The 22,939-nt window shown below is 36.7% G+C and overlaps 2 protein-coding genes across 3 annotated transcripts in view; one reads left to right on the top strand and one right to left on the bottom strand.

Annotated features, from left to right (window-relative positions):
* Window positions 1–11,372, top strand: part of oit3 (oncoprotein induced transcript 3) — a 17,279-nt gene extending 5,907 nt beyond the window's left edge. The window contains exons 4-9 of the mRNA XM_087278926.1: window positions 1,746–1,868; window positions 3,971–4,093; window positions 4,178–4,338; window positions 6,584–6,996; window positions 8,532–8,631; window positions 8,807–11,372. Of these exons, the coding sequence (XP_087135052.1) occupies window positions 1,746–1,868; window positions 3,971–4,093; window positions 4,178–4,338; window positions 6,584–6,996; window positions 8,532–8,631; window positions 8,807–8,971 (1,085 nt within the window). The 3' untranslated portion in view covers window positions 8,972–11,372. The remainder of the gene's footprint in view (window positions 1–1,745; window positions 1,869–3,970; window positions 4,094–4,177; window positions 4,339–6,583; window positions 6,997–8,531; window positions 8,632–8,806) is intronic.
* On the bottom strand, window positions 10,869–22,939 carry pla2g12b (phospholipase A2, group XIIB). 2 transcript variants are annotated; one of them, NM_001442038.1, is given in 4 exon segments: window positions 10,869–12,481; window positions 14,714–14,879; window positions 20,069–20,157; window positions 22,542–22,939. In NM_001442038.1, coding segments are annotated over 4 exon segments (708 nt in total). In that variant the 5' UTR covers window positions 22,876–22,939; the 3' UTR covers window positions 10,869–12,362.

Below are 22,939 nucleotides of genomic sequence, written 5' to 3'. Positions count from 1 at the left end.
TTTATATTCCGTCAGTCTCACTACACAACAGCAGAGTCAAACTTTAAATTATAGAATCTCTTTTTGGAATTTTGGAATAGGCGAAATGCTAATGGTCTAATCCGATTCAATGAATTATGCTAAGCTAAGCTAACAGTTCTCCCACCTAAACCGGAGATGATCTGAATGGATTTAGAAACTGTTCACTACACTCTCAGAAATAAAGGTGCAAGAGCTGTCACTGGGGTGGTACCTTTTTGAAAGGTACATATTTGTACTTAATGGGTCCTTAATAATACCTCACGGCTACATATTAGTACCTAATACCATTTTTTGGTACTAATATATACCTTTGAGGTACCAATATATATCCTTTAAGTACAAATATGTACCTTTCAAAAAGGTACCACCCCAGTGACAGCTCTTGTACCTTTATTTCTGAGAGTGTAAACTTGAAAAACTAGCAAATTTCCAAAAAGTGTGGAAAACATATCTGACCCAACTAATCAAGGTATTTAAAATTACTAGAATCCTCCAAGTTGGTGGTTTGGATCTATACTATGTAGGATATTGACACTGTAGTAGTTTGTAATATTACCCTCTTTTAGAAATAGTGGATGCCATGTTAAGACTAAGTAACCTATGTGTTCTGTCCCAATTGAAATTGTGTTAATATGTACAGTAAATGTAAAGAGAAAATGTAGTATACAGTCACTTTATTAGCAGTAAAAACACAACACATAAAAATCGGCGCTGACTTTAAATGCTGTATCGAAAGTGGCAAAGACACAGCAGGACAATACGAAGTAAATGGAATGAGTAAAAACAATTATATGTAATTGAATGTGTTCAGTCACTGGGTTGGGTGTAATTAAGAATGTTAAGTCCCCTATCCCCTCATCGATCTTTTCACTCTGTCTTTCAGTCTTTCCCGTAAGCATTTCATAACCTTTTTACCCTTCAGGAGAAACTTAACTAATCGCTTTCAATTCAGCTCCAAGCAGAACATAAATTACTGGCTTTGTTGAATACCTGAAGAGAAGGCTTCGGTTTCGATAGTAGCTTGGATAAAGCCAGAGGTATTTACCAAAGCAGCAATACACTTGGATCTACTGAAGCCTTTCACATGCATGATGGTCTATTTTAAGGGCACCTATCATGCCCCTTTTACAAGATGTAAAATAAGATTCTGAAGTCCCTAGAGTGTGTATGTGAAGTTTCAGCTCAAAATACCACACAAGTAATGTTTTATAACGCTTTGAAACTGCCCCCTTCTAGACTTGATTCAAAATGTGCTGTTTTGGTGACTGTCGCTTTAAATTCAAATGAGATTGTGGTTTTTGTAAAAGAGGGTGGAGCTTCAAATGGCTGTGGGTCAGCATAGTGGCGAATTCAAAAACAAGACTAATTTTGTATGCTAATGAGGGAGAGATTATGACTAGTAGGCGGGGCTTTCCCCCTCTGATGATATGTACAAAGGAAGAATGTCAATCAAAGTGTTTCTGTGTTTCTTTTGATCAAGTTTAATTTAAAACAATAACATTAATACATTTTTACTATTAGAAGTTGGTTATATTCACACACTGTTGCCACACAACTGTGTTTAAACCCCTTATAAAAGAGATTTTTGCATAATTTTAGGTGGATACCCGAAGGAGACTGCTGAAGTAAACACCAAGGCAGCTCACTATAGATTTTAGAGCAGAGCCAAAGCTTAATCTGTATGTACCCCAGGTTTACTTGCCTGCTTCTGTTTAATCTTTAAGATGTGAATGAGTGTGAGAAAGGGAATGGAGGATGCGCAGAGCTATGCATAAACACCAAGGGCTCTCGGCGATGTGAATGTGGACCTGGTAAAGTGCTGGACGTAGATGGGAAGAGCTGTAAAGGTAAGATACACAGTAAAACAAGAAGATACCGGTCACACTTTACTATGAGGATTCATTAGTTCATGTATTTACTAACATTAACTAATTATGAACAATACTGGGACAGCATTTAATAATCATTGTTCAACATTTACTGTGGCCTGTTTCCACTGACTGGTACAATATGGTACAGTATGGGTCGGTATGGGTCACCTTTATCAGGCTTGCATTTCCACTGCCTAAAGGCTACCAAGGGTACCCTTTTGGTGGTTGTGGTGTTCACATATCATATGAGAAGCACTTCTCACAAAACAGATGCTTTATACACATCAAAACTTGTGTATAAATGTTCATTACTAACCTTTCTATATACATGAGCTGATTATAACTGTAGATCAATGATGCGAAATAGCCTACTGTAACGTCTGCAACTATATGAAATAAATAAATAAATGCAACATATATGAACACATACATACACTTACAGTCTCCGATTTGCTACCAATTACAGAAAAACTACACACAGCATACATTTAGTCCTTATTTGGGTTCAAAAACAACACGCAACATATAGCCCACAGTCAGTGCAAACCTCTCATCTGCATCTGTAATCTTTAGCAGCACATGTGACCTCTGTTAGAAAGCAATTCCGTCATTCTGAATTCATAATAGTCCAAAAGCTGATGATAATAGTTAAACATGGCAGTTTGTTCATGTTTTAGGTTGATGAAAGAATAATTTTCTCCTTTGTTTTTTGTTTTTTTGCGCATCACTTTTGCGTTTGTTTCTGAAAGGATCGGATGTCAAAAGCTTTTCAATAATAACGTGCACTTTATTATCGCCCGCTCAAGGAGTTCGTTATTTTAACTGTAAACGCGCGGTGAGGGATCGCCAGCTCCCTGAAGAAAGTGAAACCGCTTGCACTTTTAGACGGTCTCATAAAACAAAAACAGGACATGGAAGATTTTGTTCTTCTTTTTCTTTGCTTTGTGGCTGTACATCAAGACAAAGATAAGGTTTGTCTGAGCTCGGGTCAGCCATGGTTTGTTATTGTATGCATATAGTATTACGATGTAATGTCTCGGGTGTGTATTTAAAAATGGCGTTTTTTTTTTCTTCTGTTTCATTGAATACATGAAAATTACATCACTGCATTGAAGAAAAAATACAATAACAAAAATTAAGAAAAAAAATCTTTATAAAGCCTCAGTCATTAAGAAAAAGATTATCATAAGCTTTAACAAACTTATTCTTCTTATTATTAACAATAAGCATAAGAGATTTAATATTGAACGAAATTTCAACAAGAAAGGTATTAAATCTAGGTATTGCCTTTAGGTTCTTATATTTACAAATTTAAATAAAATTTAAATAAGGATGATAAATAAAAAATAATGTTGTTCCAAAGAAGTTTAATGTTAGCGCAACTATAAAATGGCGGTTTCTTTGTTGTCATTCCTCTGCTTGTGTATGCACAAGTGTAAATCAATAGTCTTCAGCTCCTGGTCTAGCTCCGCCCTTTAGTACCCTTTTGCTGTGCTAGGTACCCTTTGCAAAGGGTGCCCAAAAAGTGGTACGGTGCAGTTCACATTTAGGTATTGACAGTGTAAACGGTCATAAAAGCATACCGAACCAAACCACTCAGTGGAAACAGGCCACTAGTGCATTACTAAAATCCAAATTCATGCTTGTTAACATTAGTTAATGCACCGAGTTAACATGAACTAACAATGAACGACTGTATTTACATTAACTAACATTAACAATTATTACACATACTGTAATAAACATATTGTTCATTGTTTTATCATGTTAGTTAATACACCAACTCAGTGTTTCCCAAACCTGTTCCTGAAGGCACACCAACAGTACACATTTTCAACCTATTTCTAATCAAACACACCTGGGCTCAACTCATAAGAACATTAGAAGAGACTTTAAAACCTGAAATGAAGGGAGACATCCAAAATATGTACTGTTGGTGTGCCTCCAGGAACAGGGTTTGGAAACTCTGCATTAACTAACATTAACTAATACAATCTTACTGTAAAGTGTTACCACGATACTCTATAGTATATGGGCAGAATTTATTTGTGTCTATGTTTTTGGTGGGTTTTGTGTAGAGACCGCAGGTTGTGACAATGTTAATGGAGGCTGTAGCCATGGATGCTCATCAGATGAAGACTCCTATTACTGTCACTGTCCTTGGGGACTGATGTTGGGGGATGACAAACGGACCTGTCAGGGTGAGCTAAACCAATTCTTCCAGCTTTTTCCTCTCTTTCTGTCAGAGTCTGTAGACTTCACTTTGACATTGGGTTTGTTTATAGTCCCTGTGAAGTGTGATCCTAGTTCCATAGAAGTCTCGGTTCCCAAAGACCTGGTGGGAGGGCTTGAACTTTTTCTCTCGAACACTTCCTGCCGTGGCATTTCCAACGGGACTCACATTAATATCCACTTCAGTCTGAAGACTTGCGGCACTGTGGTCCAGGTAAATTATATATATATTGATGGCTCTGTGACTAAGTGTGGAATCATGGGAGTTGTAGTCCTCATAAACATATGACAGCCCTACAGAAATCATAGTGATAAATGAGCTATTCAGTCACTTCAAGATTTCGATATATATATATATATATATATATATATATATATATATATATATATATATATATATATATATATATATATAGATCTTACTGAGAAGTAATATTCATGCTAATCCAAATAAAATTCTAAAATTATTTTTCTTTTTATTTTGCCACATGTATGGAACATTCTTAATGTCTGTATGAAATCAAAATTTACAATGTTTATTTTGCTAGCTCATATTGTTATTCAACTAAGTGAACAATTAATCCATGCAAGTTAAACTTAAATAAATAAAAAAAAGGATTGGTAATCCTCAATCAAACCCTGATCATTTGCATCTGCATTTGGAGTGGCGGTCCTTCTCTGTGGCTGTCAGTTTCAACAACAATATTCTTAAATATTTCCCTTTTACCATTAGTTTGCTATGAGGAAATAATATGCAAAAAGAAAGCCCCACCCACTACTTAATGTTCAGTTGGAATTGGAAGTACATCAACATATTGAAACAAAAGTCTCAGCAACTTCCAGTTCATGCAGATTACTACATTTCTGTTAAAATGTCCGTTTTTGGTATGGCAGTGGCTTTTTCAGCTGTAATACTTACAGAAAAAAGGTGAAAAGAGTCAGACTTAAATAAATAAGACAAATCAATCAATCAATAGTTTAATCAATCAATCAATCAATCAATCAATTTTTGCATAATGTTACCTCAGTGGCCCTGTCTGTTTGTTTTGTCAATGTGGATGTTTGCTATGTTAAGCAACGTTAAGCAATGGAAAGGCACTATATGAATAAAACTTCTTCAATCAATCAATCAATTAATGAAATCAATAAAATCAATCAATTAATCATTTTTTGCATAATGTTACCTCCATGGCCCTGTATGTTTGTTTTGTCAATGTGGATGTCCGCCTTGTTAACTTATTAGGATATCCTTGCATTTTACAATTCGACATCACATCTCTTCACTGTCACATCAATCATTTAACCAACCAACCAACCAACAAACCAACAAACTAACAAACAAACAAAACAAAACAACCAACCAACCAACCAACCAACCAACCAACCAACCAACCAAAATCAATCTGTCAATCAATCAATCAATCAATCAGTCACAATCAATCAATTAATCAGTCACAATCAGTCACAATCAATCAGTCACAATCAATCAGTCAATCAGTCAGTCACAATCAATCAGTCACAATCAATCAGTCAATCAGTCAGTCAATCAGTCAGTCACAATCAATCAGTCAATCAGTCAGTCACAATCAATCAGTCAATCAGTCAGTCAATCAGTCAGTCACAATCAATCAGTCAATCAGTCAGTCACAATCAATCAGTCAATCAGTCAGTCACAATCAATCAGTCAATCAGTCAGTCAATCAGTCAGTCACAATCAATCAGTCAATCAGTCAGTCACAATCAATCAGTCAATCAGTCAGTCACAATCAATCAGTCAATCAGTCAGTCACAATCAATCAGTCAATCAGTCAGTCACAATCAATCAGTCAATCAGTCAGTCACAATCAATCAGTCAATCAGTCAGTCACAATCAATCAGTCAATCAGTCAGTCACAATCAATCAGTCAATCAATCAGTCACAATCAATCAGTCAATCAGTCAGTCACAATCAATCAGTCAATCAGTCAGTCAATCAGTCAGTCACAATCAATCAGTCAATCAGTCAGTCACAATCAGTCAGTCAATCAGTCAGTCACAATCAATCAGTCAATCAGTCAGTCACAATCAATCAGTCAATCAGTCAGTCACAATCAATCAGTCAATCAGTCAGTCACAATCAATCAGTCAATCAGTCAGTCTAACTCTTTAGGATCCATGTGTTTATCCATTAGCGTAAACTACAATTTTTACATCACGTTTCTTTACTGTCACATTAAACTACAATTTGATAAAATCAGTAATTTTACGGTTTATTTATTTTGTTTATTCTAAATTACAGAAATTTCTTTCAATTTAAATTTCTGGTACATATCTGTAATTCCCCCTCTGTTATTTCACAGTAAATTTCTGTAATTTAACGGCTGTCATTTTACATATTTTTTTCAGAAAAAATTATGGATTTTTTATTTTTTTTTGCAAATTTGAAAAAGCGGATAATCCTCTTCCTTCCTCTGTTCCAGGTCAGTGGCGACAAAATCATTGGCACCAACTTGGTGACAGGTTTACCACGGTCAAGTCCCAGCAGCAATGGGGATTTGATTGTGCGCACGAGCAAACTTTTACTGCCAATTACGTGTGAATTTCCACGGCAGTATGAGGTGTCGGACGGCTACCTGCCAAGTCTGCGCAACACAGCGCTGGAGTTAGCGGGCCACAGCGAAGGAATATTCCCCTTCAGTTTGGAGCTGTTTAAGAGCGCTGAATTTTCCGAACCCTACAACCAACCTCCACAGCTGAAGTTACGCGACGTGCTGTACTTTGGTGTTGAGCCTCGGGAGCGGGTGGATGGCCTTGCTGCTTTTGTAGAAAACTGTTTTGCCACACCTGGTCCCAAGGCTGACCAGGCCTTGAAGTATTATCTCATCAAAGACGGGTAAGGTATTCAAAAGAATTCAATTTTAATATTATATTATTCTGTACACTTACAATACCATGCTGTATGCTATATCAGTGTTTCACAACTCTTTACCTGAAGGAACACTAACAGTACACATTTTCCTAATTAAACACCTGAATCAACTCATCAGAGTCTCCAACACCTGAAGTTAATGGGCTTTATTTTGACGGTCCATGTGCAGAGCGCAAAACGCAGTGCGCAAAACGCAGGGCGCAAACGCTTTCAGGGCGTGTCAGAACGCATTTTTGCTAATTTAAGGACGGGAAATCTGCTTTGCGCCGTGACGCATGGTCTAAAAGGGTTGAGTTTATTTTCTTAATGAGTTATAGGTGTGTTTTGAGAATAAACCAACTAGAGTCTCATCTCCCATTCCCTTTAAGTGCCAGCTGCGTCGCGCCAAGAGCGCATTCGCTATTTACAGGACGCAAAGTAAGTCTAAGTGGAAAAACTGAGCATTTCACAAGCAAACAGTTAACAGTTAACAGAAAACTGTTAAAAAGAGCATCTACTGCATGAGAATGAGAGATAATGGATCTACTTTCACTTTTGCTCTTGGATAGGGAATCCTTTACGCACAGACATCAATTAGTCTATAAATAATTAATTTTGTTTGTTAAGCGCAAATATTCGTTTCAAAACTATTTCTAAATTCAGTTTTAATTTCCAGCAAACCAATAAATGAACAATAATAACGAAATGTGCACAAAAACCTGAGTTATATCCTAAAACACATGCTGTGCTCCATATGGTCTAAAACCTGACAGGTGGGCAAATCTAAGCTTGTTTTTAATAAAACAAATATAAATATGGATATAATAAATAATACTGCTAATAATAATAACATTATACAAAAGCAAATTGTTATGAATGAACTGAAAAAGCCTCCCGAGATGAAGAAGGCATGAAAGCAGTGATTTTTCATATTGATGTAGGCTAGAAAATAATATGTTTTGTAATATTTTAATCCTTTATATTTATATCCTATATCTATTCTTATTATATCCAATATAAATCCTTAATATTTACATTTTTTCATATGTAAAGATATTTGCCTACTGCTCTCTTGTGCATATTAAGCAGTGTGTAAGCGAGGCACAACTCTGCGCTGGAGTTTAGTCTGGGTTAGTTTTGGTCTAATAAAAAATCTATTAAAGTTTCTCAAAATACCAACGCGCCCGCGGTCCGCCTCAGAACACCTTCCTTTTTAGACCAGAACGCCTATGGGCGCAAAAATGAGCGCTAATGCATTTGTTATTTTAACAGCGTAGCGCAACGCCTCAAAACGACTCTTGCGCCAAGCTGAAACTAGCAAAATACTATTACCCCGTGTCTTGCACCACATTGCGCCAGGTGTATGATAGGGCCCAATAGGTCAGATAGGGGAGACATCCAAAATATGCATTGTTGGTGTGCCTCCAGAAACAGGGTTGGGAAACACTGCGCTATATGACTGGGGCTACATGTGCTGATACAAAGTGACCATTGTGCTTTAATGGCCTTACATTTGCCAGGTGCATTTCTGATGAAACGGTGCGTCAGCTTTCGGCTAAAGACGAGCTCTCCAAACACTACCAGGTCCCAGTCTTCAAGTTCATCGGCAAGGACAACAGAGTGAGTAGGGAACAGGTGCATGCTGGGACAATTCAGCTTGTGCTTTTGTGTGTGTGTGCGTGTGCGTGCATGCGTGCGTGTCTGTGCGTGCGTGCGTGCGCGCTAATGAGCCAGTTGTGATAAATGCATATGAAAATAAGCGAGTCGTTGACTGAATTTGTCCGTGCTGTGTTAGGAAGTGTTTCTGCATTGCCGTGTGCTCGTGTGTGGGCAGACACAAGGGGAGTCTCGCTGTACACAGGGCTGCCGAAAGCGTTTGAGAAGAGATGTCTGGACTGATCAGCACCAAGAGCAAAACATACTGTCCAGTGGGCCAATTCACATACTTCCAGATCCATGAGCCAGCATAAAGTAAACAGCGCCATCTACAGACTAACCTAACGTATTTCAACACCCGATCGCAGTCTGCACTGGAAAACAAATATGTTAATTAACAGTTTCCGTATTTTGTTTTCCATTCATGTACAGTTGGGAATTGCATTATGGGCTGTTGATCTCTGCTCTGTGGACTTTTGATGTTGAAAATTAAACTCTACAGTTTAACAAAGTGACTTTTATTAACATTTTAGTCATTTAAAATAATATAATGCAGTGGTCCCTAACCTTTTTATCACTGCGGGCCAGTCAACACATAACAATTTTAAGCGGGGGAGGTCTACGTATATTGCTAGGGGACCATCTACTGTACCTATTTCTCAGAGGATGACAAGCTGACCCAACATTGCTGTAACTCTAATACAAATTTTTATCTCTGGAGAAAATTAAATTGTTCTGTGTTCTGTGTGTCGAAGGTATTTAGGCCCATTCCTTATTCTATTTTTGTACCCCTAGCCCTTCCCCTTGGCCCGTTAAACTAAGTGTGAAGGGGAAGGGCTTCAAAATTTACCCCTAAGAAATGGGATAAGCACTACAGCACCTGCACACGTAATCATATGTCTTCAAGATCTCTTGCTGCATATGAGATTTTTGGTATTTATCTTCATGAAATCACTGAAGCCATATATTATGTTATCATAACGATCTAATGTGGCAATAAAATCGTAGCTATACTACGCATTTACACAGTGGCCATATTCATTTATGTAAACACACCAAAAACAACATTACTATTATAGCAGACACTGTAAAAAGCTCATTCCCAGACACTAGACATTTCTGACAGGGTGTTTGAGTGTCATCGAGTTGCAGAATGTTGTGGAACTGCTGTACAGGAGTTGTTATTATGGATTATAGATCGTGAAATTTAGCGGTTTTTATTTTAGTGTGGTTTTTTTTAAGCATGACTGTAAAACACGAACGTGGTTATGAATATATTAAAACACGTGCTTGTTTGTTGTAAGAATTCATAATAATTACAAAAAAATACAGATTAGTGGATATCCTTTCTACCGGGTTCAGCAATTCTGCCGTTGTGGCTGGTGTATTCTGAGAAATTTTCTTACCCCTTGGTTTCGAGTGTGGTCCTGAAAAATCTTTGTTCGAAGGACTATTCACCCCTTCCCCTTAGCCCTACGCCTTCAAGCTAAAGAGAATTTAGACACCCCTACCCCTTAACGTGAATGTGCAAAACGAGGGGTAAGGGGAAGGGCTGAGTTGTAGAATTGGGATTGGGCCTTAGTCTACCGAAACACAAAGTATAAATGAACTATTCCATACAAAGTATGTGACTGATTGGCCAGTTCTTGCCAAGTGACTCCCGGTGCGCTCACAGCATTCTGAAAAGCTGGGATGTTTTCAGCTAGGTGCGCCTGGAATACGTGAGCGAGTTGCGGCACTTGTGTTATAATGAACTTGCATGTGAAGAAGACACAATTTGTGAACACAGCCGCCATTATTTGCGATCTCCAGCAGTTGATCTTTTTCTTGCACAGACATGCTGAATTCACCTGATTTGTTGACAAATGGGTGGTGGGTCCATTCCATGGCAGTTCGTGGCTCCTTCACTGGGCCTTTTCCTGTTCACAAAAGGAAATTTCCAAAGATGTCTGTTTCTTACTCTTTTTGCTAGCTTGTGGGTTACATTTTGGCGCTCAAGTAACTGAGATGCAACTGAGAGAATACGATAATTTTTCAAAATAAAACATTTTTCAAAATAAAAGATCGTTTAGACTCAGATGATAAATAAAACAGAAGTGATTAATGATTTCGTGTGTTGCCCGGTACCATGACCCAGGGGCTGGGGACCACTGGTAATGTAAAATAATTAATATATAGAGAAATAAGTCTGTAAAAGAACAGAAAATGTGCTGGCAGTTTATTACAAGGTGTATGTAGCGTAATATACAACACCAACCCAGACAATATAGCACTTTAAACTATTATTAATGTTTATAAAAGTCACTTTTACCAAACTTTTCAAGGCTAAACGTTGTTGGAAGAAAGATCCCATACATCCCATAATGCAACTCAAAAGCATAAATAAAAACATGAATCGCAAAATATGGAAATCCACTAATTTATGGATATTTTACGGTTTAGTCAGTAATAATCATACATGAATTGATAAGAGGAGGCTCTGTTGAAGCCTATCCCATCTCCACTACTTCTAATCCTACTCTGTCATATTATTCTCACCTAAACTGAAAAGAAAAATGCATTTTCATCTGCATTCATTTGTAGTACTGTAATGTGTACAATTAACAAGCATGGAAGCACAGAATAAATAAAAAAGCTTGAATGGCTCATTTGCATATATGATTAGCAGAGTTTTACTGGGCGAAATAAAGTGATGTTACAGCCGAGTCTTTTTCGTTCAGTCTTTACTCACAATGAAAAACATTCCTGCGTGTTTTTGCTGAGCACTGATTCTACATTTAGTTACATTTGAAGAAAATAATAGTAATGCAGTAATATTACATAAATATTACCATGATATTTAGATCATCACCAAACAAATGTTCCTTAATATATTAAATATTAGTTCGGTACCAATACTTGTGTGAATTCTCTACGTCTTAATGGCTTCATCTATGGTCATAAGAAGTTAAATGTTGTCTTCCCATATAACAACCCATATAGAAATCCGACATATGGAAATATATGCAAATGAATTATATGACATACAAGTGTATGTAGCAAAAATGGCTGTTTACATATATAGTTTGTCAACCATTATAATTACAAATATGTACATACCGTATAGGTTCAAATATATTAGCAATCATTTTGTGTTCATATATGACACACACACATATGCAATGTACACATCTGTAATTAAAATGGTTGAAACTTAAAATATACACATAAACGGACATCTATTTTTCTATATTCAGTCATTTCCCTTTAGCTTAGTCTTTATTTTAGAGGTTGCCACAGTGGAATGAACCACCGATTTTTCTATATGTGAAATTCAAATATAAACTTGTATGTTATATATGAAATTTGCATACATTGCCATATATCAGATTTCTGTGTGCGAAACCTATACACAATCACACACACACACACACACACACACACAATACATATGCGATAATGACACCCATATACCATATAAACTTTTTCTTGTCTGACAAAATCCAATAGCACCAGTTCAAGGGTTAGTTGATGAATCTCCACAACGTGTGAAGGTCACATTTCACTCTAAAATAATGTCGATCAATAGCTTCTACTCAATGTTTGTAGTGAAATGTGACTTGTTTGAATGTGACTTGTGCCTTGTGTGGTATAGTTTAAAGCTATGAAGTGTTTATATGTGCTGAAGGTGGTGTGTTTTGTGGTTTTGTTGGTCTTCAGAGCTCATCCTTCTCTTCTCCTTCGCAATAGCAGGACGCCCTTTGGCCGTTCATGAAGGGTCTGCAGCCCAAAGTCCACACAGTGTTGTACATGGTGTCTGCAAAGGTCTCACATGCTGTGCAGGGGAAAGAATAGGAAAAGTTATCAGAGATCATCCAGTTTGTTATTACAAATGTTAATCCCTTTTTTTACATATCAGAACTGATTTGGTTTGCTTTCCCTTGTTTTAAGCAACCCAAGCTCATTCGGGAGACAGTTGAAGTCTAAATTATTAGACAAAACACTGTTATATAATAACTTATTATGTACTATCATCATAGCAAAGATAAAACAAATCAGTTTTTAGAAATATGTTATTAAAACTATTATGTTTTGAAATGTGCTGAAAAAAATCTCTGTTAAACAGAAATTGGGGAAAATAAACAGGGGGCTAATAAGTAAGGAGAGCTAATAGTTCTGACTTCAATTGTATGTACCCAGGGCTACATTTTTGAGAACCCAGAAATATGTACCAGGGGCTACATCTTCTTGCAGTTTTTGCTTTCACAAATCCACTGGAGGCCCCTGTGCATATTTTTGACGATTATAAATATAGTTACTTGGGCACGTTTTACATTTCTCGTAAATTCACCTGAGGACGCTGTGTACAATTCTGCGTACATCCATCTTGCAAGCATCCATGAGAGAAGTCGGTTGGCTTATCGCACATAACAAATCATCTTGATATCGATTGACCCACATATCCCCTTCCCTAAACCCAACCAATAGTGTTTTCAAAAGCAAACTAGAAGAGAAAGGGCCAACCCAACAGCTTTTTTTTTAAAAAAGCCGTCCATACGGAGGTAAGTACCGATCCATAGCGTTTGCTTTACTCACAAAATGCAGCCATATGTACCCTCAAACACATATTTCTCGGTTTTCAACAATGTATCGCAGAGTGTATCTCAGTGAGCCTAAGTTGGATTTGATTTTTTAAATATTAGACAATGGCTCTGCTTCAATACAAACATTTTACTTCTGCTTTTTTGACTAAGATTCTTAATGTGTTTTATATAATTGTCTTCTGTCTTTATAGACTCTAAATATGATGGCTTTTCACAACCCAAAGTTGGGTCAAGTGTGAAAAGTATGAAAGTTTGAATTGAAAAAAATGTATTCCAACTTTGGTTTTGTCCATATTTGACATCATTAACTTTGAGTAATGACAACCCAGCATTTATAGAGTGTAGCTAAAATAAAGAACGGCCTTTTCCCCCTTTCAGCTCAGTAGTTATTGTATTAGTGCACTTTTTTATCTTACCTGGTGTTTTCATCTTTTAACTAGCCCAAATATTTAAGAAATTAAAATCGAGAAGCATTTTCTAGGAAAGTATTTAATATTAAACAGTAAAAATACTCTTTTGTTTTCAGAAATAATAAATCAAAATTAGGATAATTATTCCTTAAACCAAGCTAAACTAGTCAGTGGTGTAAGTAAAATATTTGGTAACAATTTATTTGAATGGTGTGTTCATAAGACCTTAATAATTATGCCATGACACGTTATGAATGTGACGGAGATTTTATGCGTGGTTATGACAACTGTTAGTTAGTGTCAATCGCTCAGTTATGACATTTCAAATGCAAATATATATATATATTAGAACTTGACATGAAGAAATGCATCATTACCTGTTTATTTTCATTGTCATGACAACTTGACATTAACAAGACATGATTGTAATGGGGCATTATAATTGTGCCATGAATGTTTTTCTGATCCCTTTTTCAGTGTAATAAAACTATTTGTCATTAAAAAGTCTCTTTAAAAGTATCATTCTTCTATCAAATAATGAACACTGTCATTAATATTTAATGACATGTTAATGACAAATTCAGCTTTTACCATTGTAGTTGAGATTAAAATATTAGGTATGACGCTGTTATAAAAATTATAACATATTTATAATGGCTTCATGACAATCATGTTTATGACAGATTTATGACAAGTTTTGTTGTCTTTTAATGTCAGGTTGTCACAACAAACATAAAAAAGGTTGTTGTTTTTTTTAAGTTGTAATACCAAACAATGTCATCTTTGCATTTAAAATGTCTTAATTAAGCGAATGACACTTAAGGACAGTTGTTATAAGCATGCATAAAATCTCATTCACAGTCCTGGCATGTGTCATGTCATAATTATAAAGGTGTCTTATAAACACCCCTTCAAGTAAAGTGTTACCCAATATTTTATACATGTCAAGAAAATGCTCCTTGAATTAAGAATTTTTAGATATTTGAACAAAAATAAACAAGACAAAATCTTTAAGTTAGACCCGCATTCATCAGTGTGTGAATATTTCCGCACCTTCAACTTTGGACATAAGGCCCAGACTCTTCTTCAGGTCACCGCAGATGCTGTGGAGGCACCAGCGGAATTTGGTGTCACAGCGGTACTTGTTGGATCCACAGGTTTCGTAGCAAATATCTAACTGGTTGCAACATTTGGTCATGGCTGGGACACCCATATCAAACTGTGGAGTAAAGACACATTTTACAAGATAAATAAAACAATATAACACTTTCACACTAGTTAGAATAAACCAATTTACCAAAATACAATCCACGTGCATAACAAGATCATGCATTCATATATGGGTAACACTTTAAAATAACATTACATGAATAATGATGTACTAATATGTGAATTAAATGTTACTTTATTATGATCTGATGATGAGTTAAGGCATGCAGTAATTAATAACCAACTTTAACTACCACATAAGACACACAAGTTCATCTGTGAATAACGACTGCCTTATTTATTTGTCAGTACATGCTTGTTAATTAATATATGAATTAACACTTTCGTTTGAGCTGATTGTATCTACCATGAACTCATAACATGTTAATGTATCTTTGTCATGACTTTACTTGGAGGGGCACACTATTATCATTAAGTCACTCCTAACTATATTCGTCAACTCCTGTGTTAAAACGAACAGTTATGCACTTCTGTCTAGTGCTTGTTTACATTGAGAATTGATAGAAAAGTGTTTATTCTACATCAAAATGAACAGTTTAAATAGTTCATGAGTAAGTAAGAATGAGTTCATGATAGTGTGCCCCTCCAAGTAAAGTCTTTACAAGTAAAGTCATGTAGTGTTATTGTAAAGTGTTACCTTTATATGCATATGAAAACAGTACTGTTGGCAAACAAGCAAGCACAAAGTGCAGACACACAAAACATGTTAGTTACAAAAAGTTCATGAAGCTTGAGCTGCTGGTAGGTGCTTGAAATGCAATGGCATAAAAAAAACACATCATAACCCAAATCATAAAGTTTTTTTTTTCATTGTCATGACAACTTGACATTAACAACACATAATTGTAATGGGGCATTATAATTGTGTCATGAATATTTTTCTGATCACTTTTTCAGTGTAATAAAACTGTATTTGTCATTAAAAAGTCTCTTTAAAAGTATCATTCTTCGATCAAATAATTTTTACGCTGTCATTAATATTTAATGACATTTTAATGACAAATTCAGCTTTTACCACTGTAGTTGAAATAAAAAATAATATTAATGATGCTGTTAAAAAATTATCACATATTTATAATGACAATCATGTTTATGACAGATTTATGACAAGTTTTGTTGTCTTGTAATGTCAGGTTATCACAACAAACATAAAAACAGGTTGTTGTTTTTTTTTAAGTTGAAATACCAAACAATGTCATCTTTGCATTTAAAATGTCTTAACTAAGCAAATGACACTTAATGACAGTTGTTATAAGCATGCATAAAATCTCATTCACAGTCCTGGCATGTGTCATGTCATATTTATAAAGGTGTCTTGTAAACACCCCTTCAAGTAAAGTGTTACCCAATATTTTATACATCATTTATACAGCTGCTGGTAGGTGCTTGAAATGCAATGGCATTTACAAAAATGTGTAATTGTTTAAAATTGCTGAATTATTGTCACAGATATGCCTGACATCCACACTACTCCAGTATCTTCGACCCACAAAAACAGAGCTATATTTAAAAACCTTGTAGATCCCATTTTTCTTTGGAAATACTGATGTTCCATTTCAGTACAGAGTCTGTTGAAGATGCTGGAGGAGTGAGGATGCCAGAGAATCATTAAAAAATAATAATAATAAAAATCAGTTTTAATTCATCTATGGATAGACTGTAAAGCGAAATTTTGAAATCAAAGGTGCAGCTAAACACAACTGCTCTCTAATTGGTCTTCTGGACTATTGCTTATCTTTCCTTGATTTGTCAAGCCACTCTCTTATGACTATTACTCAAACACTAAACTGCAAGTAGGGCCAGGCGGTGGCGCAGTAGATAGTGCTGTCGCCTCACAGCAAGAAGGTCTCTGAGTCGCTGGTTTGAACCTCAGCTCAGTTGACGTTTCTGTGTGGAGTTTGCATGTTCTCCCTGCCTTTGCGTGGTTGCTCCGGTTTCCCCCACAGTCCAAAGACATAGGGTAGGCTAAATTGTCCGTAGTGTATGAGTATGAGTGTGTGTGGATGTTTCCCAGGGGTGGGAAAGAAACTTGCTGGATAAATTGGCGGTTCATTCTGCTGTGGCGAGCCTGGATTAATAAAGGGACTAAGCCGACAAGAAAATTAATGAATGAATAAACTGCAAGTATGGATGCTGGCAGAATGTGAATGCTCCTGTGTTTTATGGCTTTATGCTGTATAGTGTTGATGGAAAGAGTTGTTTTTGAATGCAATAACTGCAGTCTGGGCGAAAATAATTTTCACTGTAAAGTGCTGTGGTGGCTCAGTGGTTAGCACTGTCGCTTCACAGCAAGAAGCTCGCTGGTTCGAGTCCCGGATGGATCAGTTCACATTTCTGTGTTTGCATGTTCTCCCTGTGTTGGTGTGGGTTTCCATTGGGGACTCCGGTTTCCCCCACAAGTCCGAAGACATGCGATATAGGTGAATTGGATAAGCCAAGGGTAGGGGGTTGGGGGTGCGCGAACTGAGGAGCGGGTATGAAGATGGTTGCGCATTGGGTTCGGCTGAATGGTTTATTTGAGAATAAACCAATCAGAGTCTCATCTCAGTTGCATCGCTCGATGGCGCATTTGCTATTTACATGACAAACTTTGTAAGTGGAAAAACCGAGCGCTTCACTAGAGAGAAAACAGTTAAACAGAGCATCTGCAGCGCGAGAATGAGAGATGAGCCTCCTCATTTTTGACTTTCACTTTCACTCTCGTGGATAGGGAAATGTGTTGGATGCATAGACATCCATTAGCCTATACATAATTAATTTCGTTTGTTAAGTGCAAAGATTTGTTTCAAAACTATTTCTAAATTTAGTTCAAATTTCCAGCAAACTAATAAATGAACAATAATAACCAAGTGTGCTCTAAAACCTGAGTTATATCCAAATACACCTGCTGTGCCCCATATGGTCTAAAGCCTGACAGGTGGGCAAGTCTAAGCTTGTTTTTAATAAAACAAATATAAATATGCATATAATAAATAATACTGCTAATAATAATAACATTATACATGTGCAAATTGTTATTAATAAACTGAAAAAGCCTCCTGAGATTAAGAAGGCATGGAGGCGGTGGTTTTTATATGTAGGCTAGATAATAATAATTTTTTAAATATTTTAATCCTTTAATTATTTTTCATTTGTAAAGATATTTGCATATTGCTGTACATCCTGTGTGTATTAAGCAATGTGTCAGCGAAGCGCACAAATAGTGCACTCTGCGCTGGACTTAAGACCTGCTTTGTTCTGGTCTATTTTGCAGTCTATTATAGTTCCTCAAAACAGCAACGCCCCAACTATTTTTTCTAGACCAGAATGGGCGCACATTAATTTATTCATTTTCTTGTCGGCTTATTCCCTTTATTATTCCGGGGTCGCCACAGCGGAATGAACCGCTGATTTAGCCTACCCAATTCACCTGTACCGCATGTCTTTTCCACCCGGAGGAAACCCACGCCAAGACAGGGAGAACATGCAAACTCCACACAGAAACACCAACTGAGCTGAGGTTCGAACCAGCGACCCAGCGACCTTCTTGCTGTGAGGTGACAGCACTACCTACTGCGCCACTGCCTCGCCCATGGGCGAACATATTAGCGCAAATGCATTTACTATTTAAACAGTGTGATGCAAACGTCAAAACGACTCTTGCACCGAGCTGAAACTATTAAACAACATTTGCGTCGCACCTTGCGCCTCATTGTGCAGGGTGTATGATAAGGCCCTATGTGTTTTAACTTCCCTGCATCATCTTTGGTGTGAAAAGACTTGACTGATTTAGTCAGAATCTTGGTTATGTAACAATAATATTATTTAGTCTCATCATAAGTTGAAACATAACAAAGTTTCATTTGCCGCCTACTATAATACAAGACATACATTGCTTAGTACTCATTGAGTGGACACTTATCTTCAAAGTTAATTTATTTAGGAGCAAAAAGCTTCACAGAGGGTGTTCAGTGAGTCTTTGTGAGGAAAGTAATTGGCACATTTGTCTTCCTCTGGTCAGATGCCAAACTTCACTGTCTGGAACATGTTGGATGTTCACTTCACAAGTCCTTTCTAATCTCTCAGCTTTAGGAGCCACATATTTAATAATTTGCTGTCTTGCAAAGCCAGACATTTAATTAAGTGGTTTACAGTCTGTGCCACATTGCAGCTTATTATGAATTAAATCATAGAAACAATTGTCTGACTGATTCTGAGTCTGATGCAAATTACTTTTTAATAATTTTCCTTCAGCTTAGTCCCTTTATTAATCAGGGGTCACCACAGCGAAATGAACCACCAACTTATCCAGCATGTTTTACACAGCCGATGCCCTTCCCAGTATTGGGAAACACCCATACACTCACATTCAAAGACACACTCATACGCTACAGCCAATTTAGTTTATTCAGTTCATCTATAGAACATGTGTTTGGACTGTGGGGGAAACCAGAGCACCCAGAGGAAACCCACACCAACATGTGGAGAACATGCAGAACTCCATGCAGAAACGGCAACCTGGCCCAGTCGGCACTTGAACCAGCGACTTTCTTGCTGTGAGGCAACAGTGCTAACCACTGAGCCAACATTTCGCCCTGCAAGTTACTTAAAAGTAATTAATTACTAATTACATCCTTAAAATTGTATTTACAGTAAATTACTTCTAATACTTTCTAATATAGTTACTCAGCAAGTAATTTGATTAGTCTGCTAAATGTTACATGCCCATATGCCCATAAATCTCAAGGCATAGACAATAGAAATTAAAGTGTTTAAATCATATTTTTTTGAGACAAACAGGATCTTTGTCTTTTTAATTTTAACACTAACATTTTAAATAAAAGACCAAAACACAAAAATTTTAATTTATTGGCACCATATTTTATAGAAACTCATGCATACTTTTCAGCGTATTATAGTAACTAATTACACTGAAAGCTGGTCTGAAACATGTTATTTAGTTAAAAGACACAATATTTTCCATCATACTGTATAATTCTATCATAATCCTCCATTTATTTCTTATTTTATTTAGAATACTTCACATAAGCAGGTTAATTTGAACGGATTCTTCCCCTTAACAGTGCACATGTCAAAGTCTCTTGATTTCATTGTCAAGCATGTGGATGGATCTTACCAAAGCTTCATGGTGGCAGCCTGGCCACTGGCTAATGTTAGTAGTGATAAAAGGACACATACACTATTCGGTACCTGGAAGCCAAGCAGTGACGTGCTACAACCATCAGGTTCTGACATCTGATAGCCAGGACGAGGCTGAGGAGCTTTACCTGAAACAAAAAAAAAAAACAAAAACAAATAGAATATGTTATGGTATTATTAAAAGAATCTTTTAATGACTTTTTATTTGATTTGATTAAACTTCATTATTATTGTTTCGCAAATGTGTATAAAAGCAGACTGCATGTATTGGTACTTGATCACATGTGATGGAATTAGGAGGGGTGTCCTAAAACTTTTGGCAAGATATATTTTGGATTATTAGCCCCCCTAAATATTTCTTTCACCAATTTTTGTTTAATGGAGAGCAGATTTTTTTTCAACACATTTTTGAACATGATAGCTCTAATAACTCGTCTCTACAACTGATTTATTTTATCTTTGCCATGATGACAGTAAATAATATTTAACTAGATATTTTTCAGGATACTAATATTCAGCTTAAAGTGATATTTAAAGACTTAACTAGGTTAATTAGGCAAGTCAGGTTAATTAGAAAAGTTATTGTGCAGGCATAAAAAAAAAAATATATATATATATATATATATATATATATATATATATATATATATATATATATATATATATATATATATATATATATATATATATATATATATATATATATTTTCAACTGTGTACATATTCACCTGTGTGTATTACTCCACCCACAGAGAGTGCCATGCGGGAGACTAAACATAACAGACAAATATTGTGGCTGTTCGTCCACTTTACTATTTTTTTTTTTTATACATTAAAGGTGAGAATATTGTCATTTAGATTTTGATTATGTGGTTTATATTTTAGGCTAGTGATTCGAAAATGTGTTTAGATGATTTCATGGATGAGACTTCCATTGTGTCAGCAGTGTTCAGCCTCGAATTCCCCGCCAAGAGCACCCCTGAGGCAGACACTCATTCTGGAATGCGATGCTTGTCTCTGTAGGTTTTAAAAGTGGGTGTATCATGCTCATTTTGCCATTCTCATAGTAATCTTGAGTACTTTAGTAGTACTGCATCCATCTTTTCTCAGAAAAGGCCCATGGCACGCCTCCAGGTGCTCTGCTTTTTCCAGAGAAAATCTAAAAACTTTACCTTTCTACTGTGTCAACAGTGCACAGAGCAGCTTCAACCTACAACCGGTGATGTCATTGTACATAAAACGGGAAAACGTTGTAATCTCAACTGTTTGTTTGGTGGTTCAGTGGTTAGCATTGTCACTTCACAGCAAGAATGTTGCTGGTTTGAGTCCTGACTGGACCAGTTGGCATTTCTGTGTGGAGCTTGCATGTTCTCCCCGTGTTGGTGTGGGTTTCCTCCAGGTGCTCTGGTTTCCCCCACAGTCCAAAAACATGCACTATATGTCAATTGAATAAACTAAATTGGCCTTAGTTTATGAGTGTGAATGATTGTTTATGGATGTTTCCCAGTACTGGGTAGCAGCTGGGAGAGCATCAGCTCTCGACCCCAGATGAATAAAGGCACTAAGCCGAAGGAAAATGAATGAATGAATGAATGAATTTTAATCTACCTATTAAGGCTTGTATCTGTCATATGACATATCTGTCTAACTTGAAAGCGTACCTATGTTACCCCTTTTACAAGATGTAAAATAATTCTTTGGTATCTCCAGAATGTGTCTGTAAAATTTCAGCTCAAAATACCCATCAGATCATTTATTATTTATGCAGGATATTCCTATTTTAGTGTAAGCACAGTATGGCTGTTTTTGTAGCCTGTGGCTTTAAATGCAAATGAGCTTGTTCTCCCCGCCCACCATTCTCATCTGTGTCTGCTTCTCATCATGCCTTAGGTCAGATAAACAGCAGTCAGTGATACAGACAGACATGGATGAAGCTGAAATACAGCTCATTGGTCAAAAATGCCAAGTATGTTTATTTGATGTATTTGTTATGGAGTTTATTCAAGCCTTTCTGAAACGATGAGTTACACTAATGTCGTTTGCAGCACACACATATGCGGCTGCGGTGATTATAGCGGTTTAGAATTACACAGTGATTTTACTTTCTTTATTACAAACATGTTCTGTTTTAAAAACGTTTTAAACTAATAACACTAATTTTTAAGGTGCAGCTGATCACAGAGAGTTCAAACAGATCTTCCAGTTTCATTGCAAAAAAATGATCTGTGGACATGTGTAAACATGTTATTACAGAGACTTGGCACCTGTCAATCAATTTGGTGGGTGTGGAAAACTGCAGTCCTTCATCACGTTGCTGTGGCATCAAAATGACTGGGATTTGAGGCCTATTTTAATGTCAGGAATTTTTTTAAAAAGAGACTTGTTGTCTTTTTAACACTCCAATATGTCAGTGGACACACTATACCTACACACAGTTCAGTTCTAACAGCTTCCAAAAGTTGATTTTGCGTCATAGGTCCCCTTTAAAAGTAAAAGTATAAGTTTCACTTACCATATCTGCAGCGGAACTGACATACACCATCACGGCCTCCCATCAACTCCAGTATTGAGTCAAAATAGCCATTGACTGACTGTAAACTTCCTCGGATAGAGCCGAACCCCCAGTCATCATCGTCCTCAGATTCTTCTGTGGCACTCGGTGCAGGTTTTCCCTCAACAGGGGCATCTGCCATTAAAACATGCTCTGCCTGATTCTCCTGATTAACATCTGGGCTTTCACCAGCAGGCGAATCTACTGAAGCCGCATCTACTGAAGCCTGGATAAGAGTCGCAGCCAAGCCTGCAGAGATACACAGCAGGAGCAGGGGTAGTGCGCGAGGAAACATGATGTCCTATTACAGTACAGTCCAGGGAGACCGACGAAGTTGAAGGGCTCGAAGGAAAAAGAGT

This window comes from Danio rerio, chromosome 13, assembly GCF_052040795.2.
Source record: "Danio rerio strain M-AB ecotype USA chromosome 13, GRCz13ab, whole genome shotgun sequence".
NCBI classification, from domain to species: domain Eukaryota; kingdom Metazoa; phylum Chordata; class Actinopteri; order Cypriniformes; family Danionidae; genus Danio; species Danio rerio.
This window is presented reverse-complemented; position numbering and strand designations above follow the sequence as displayed.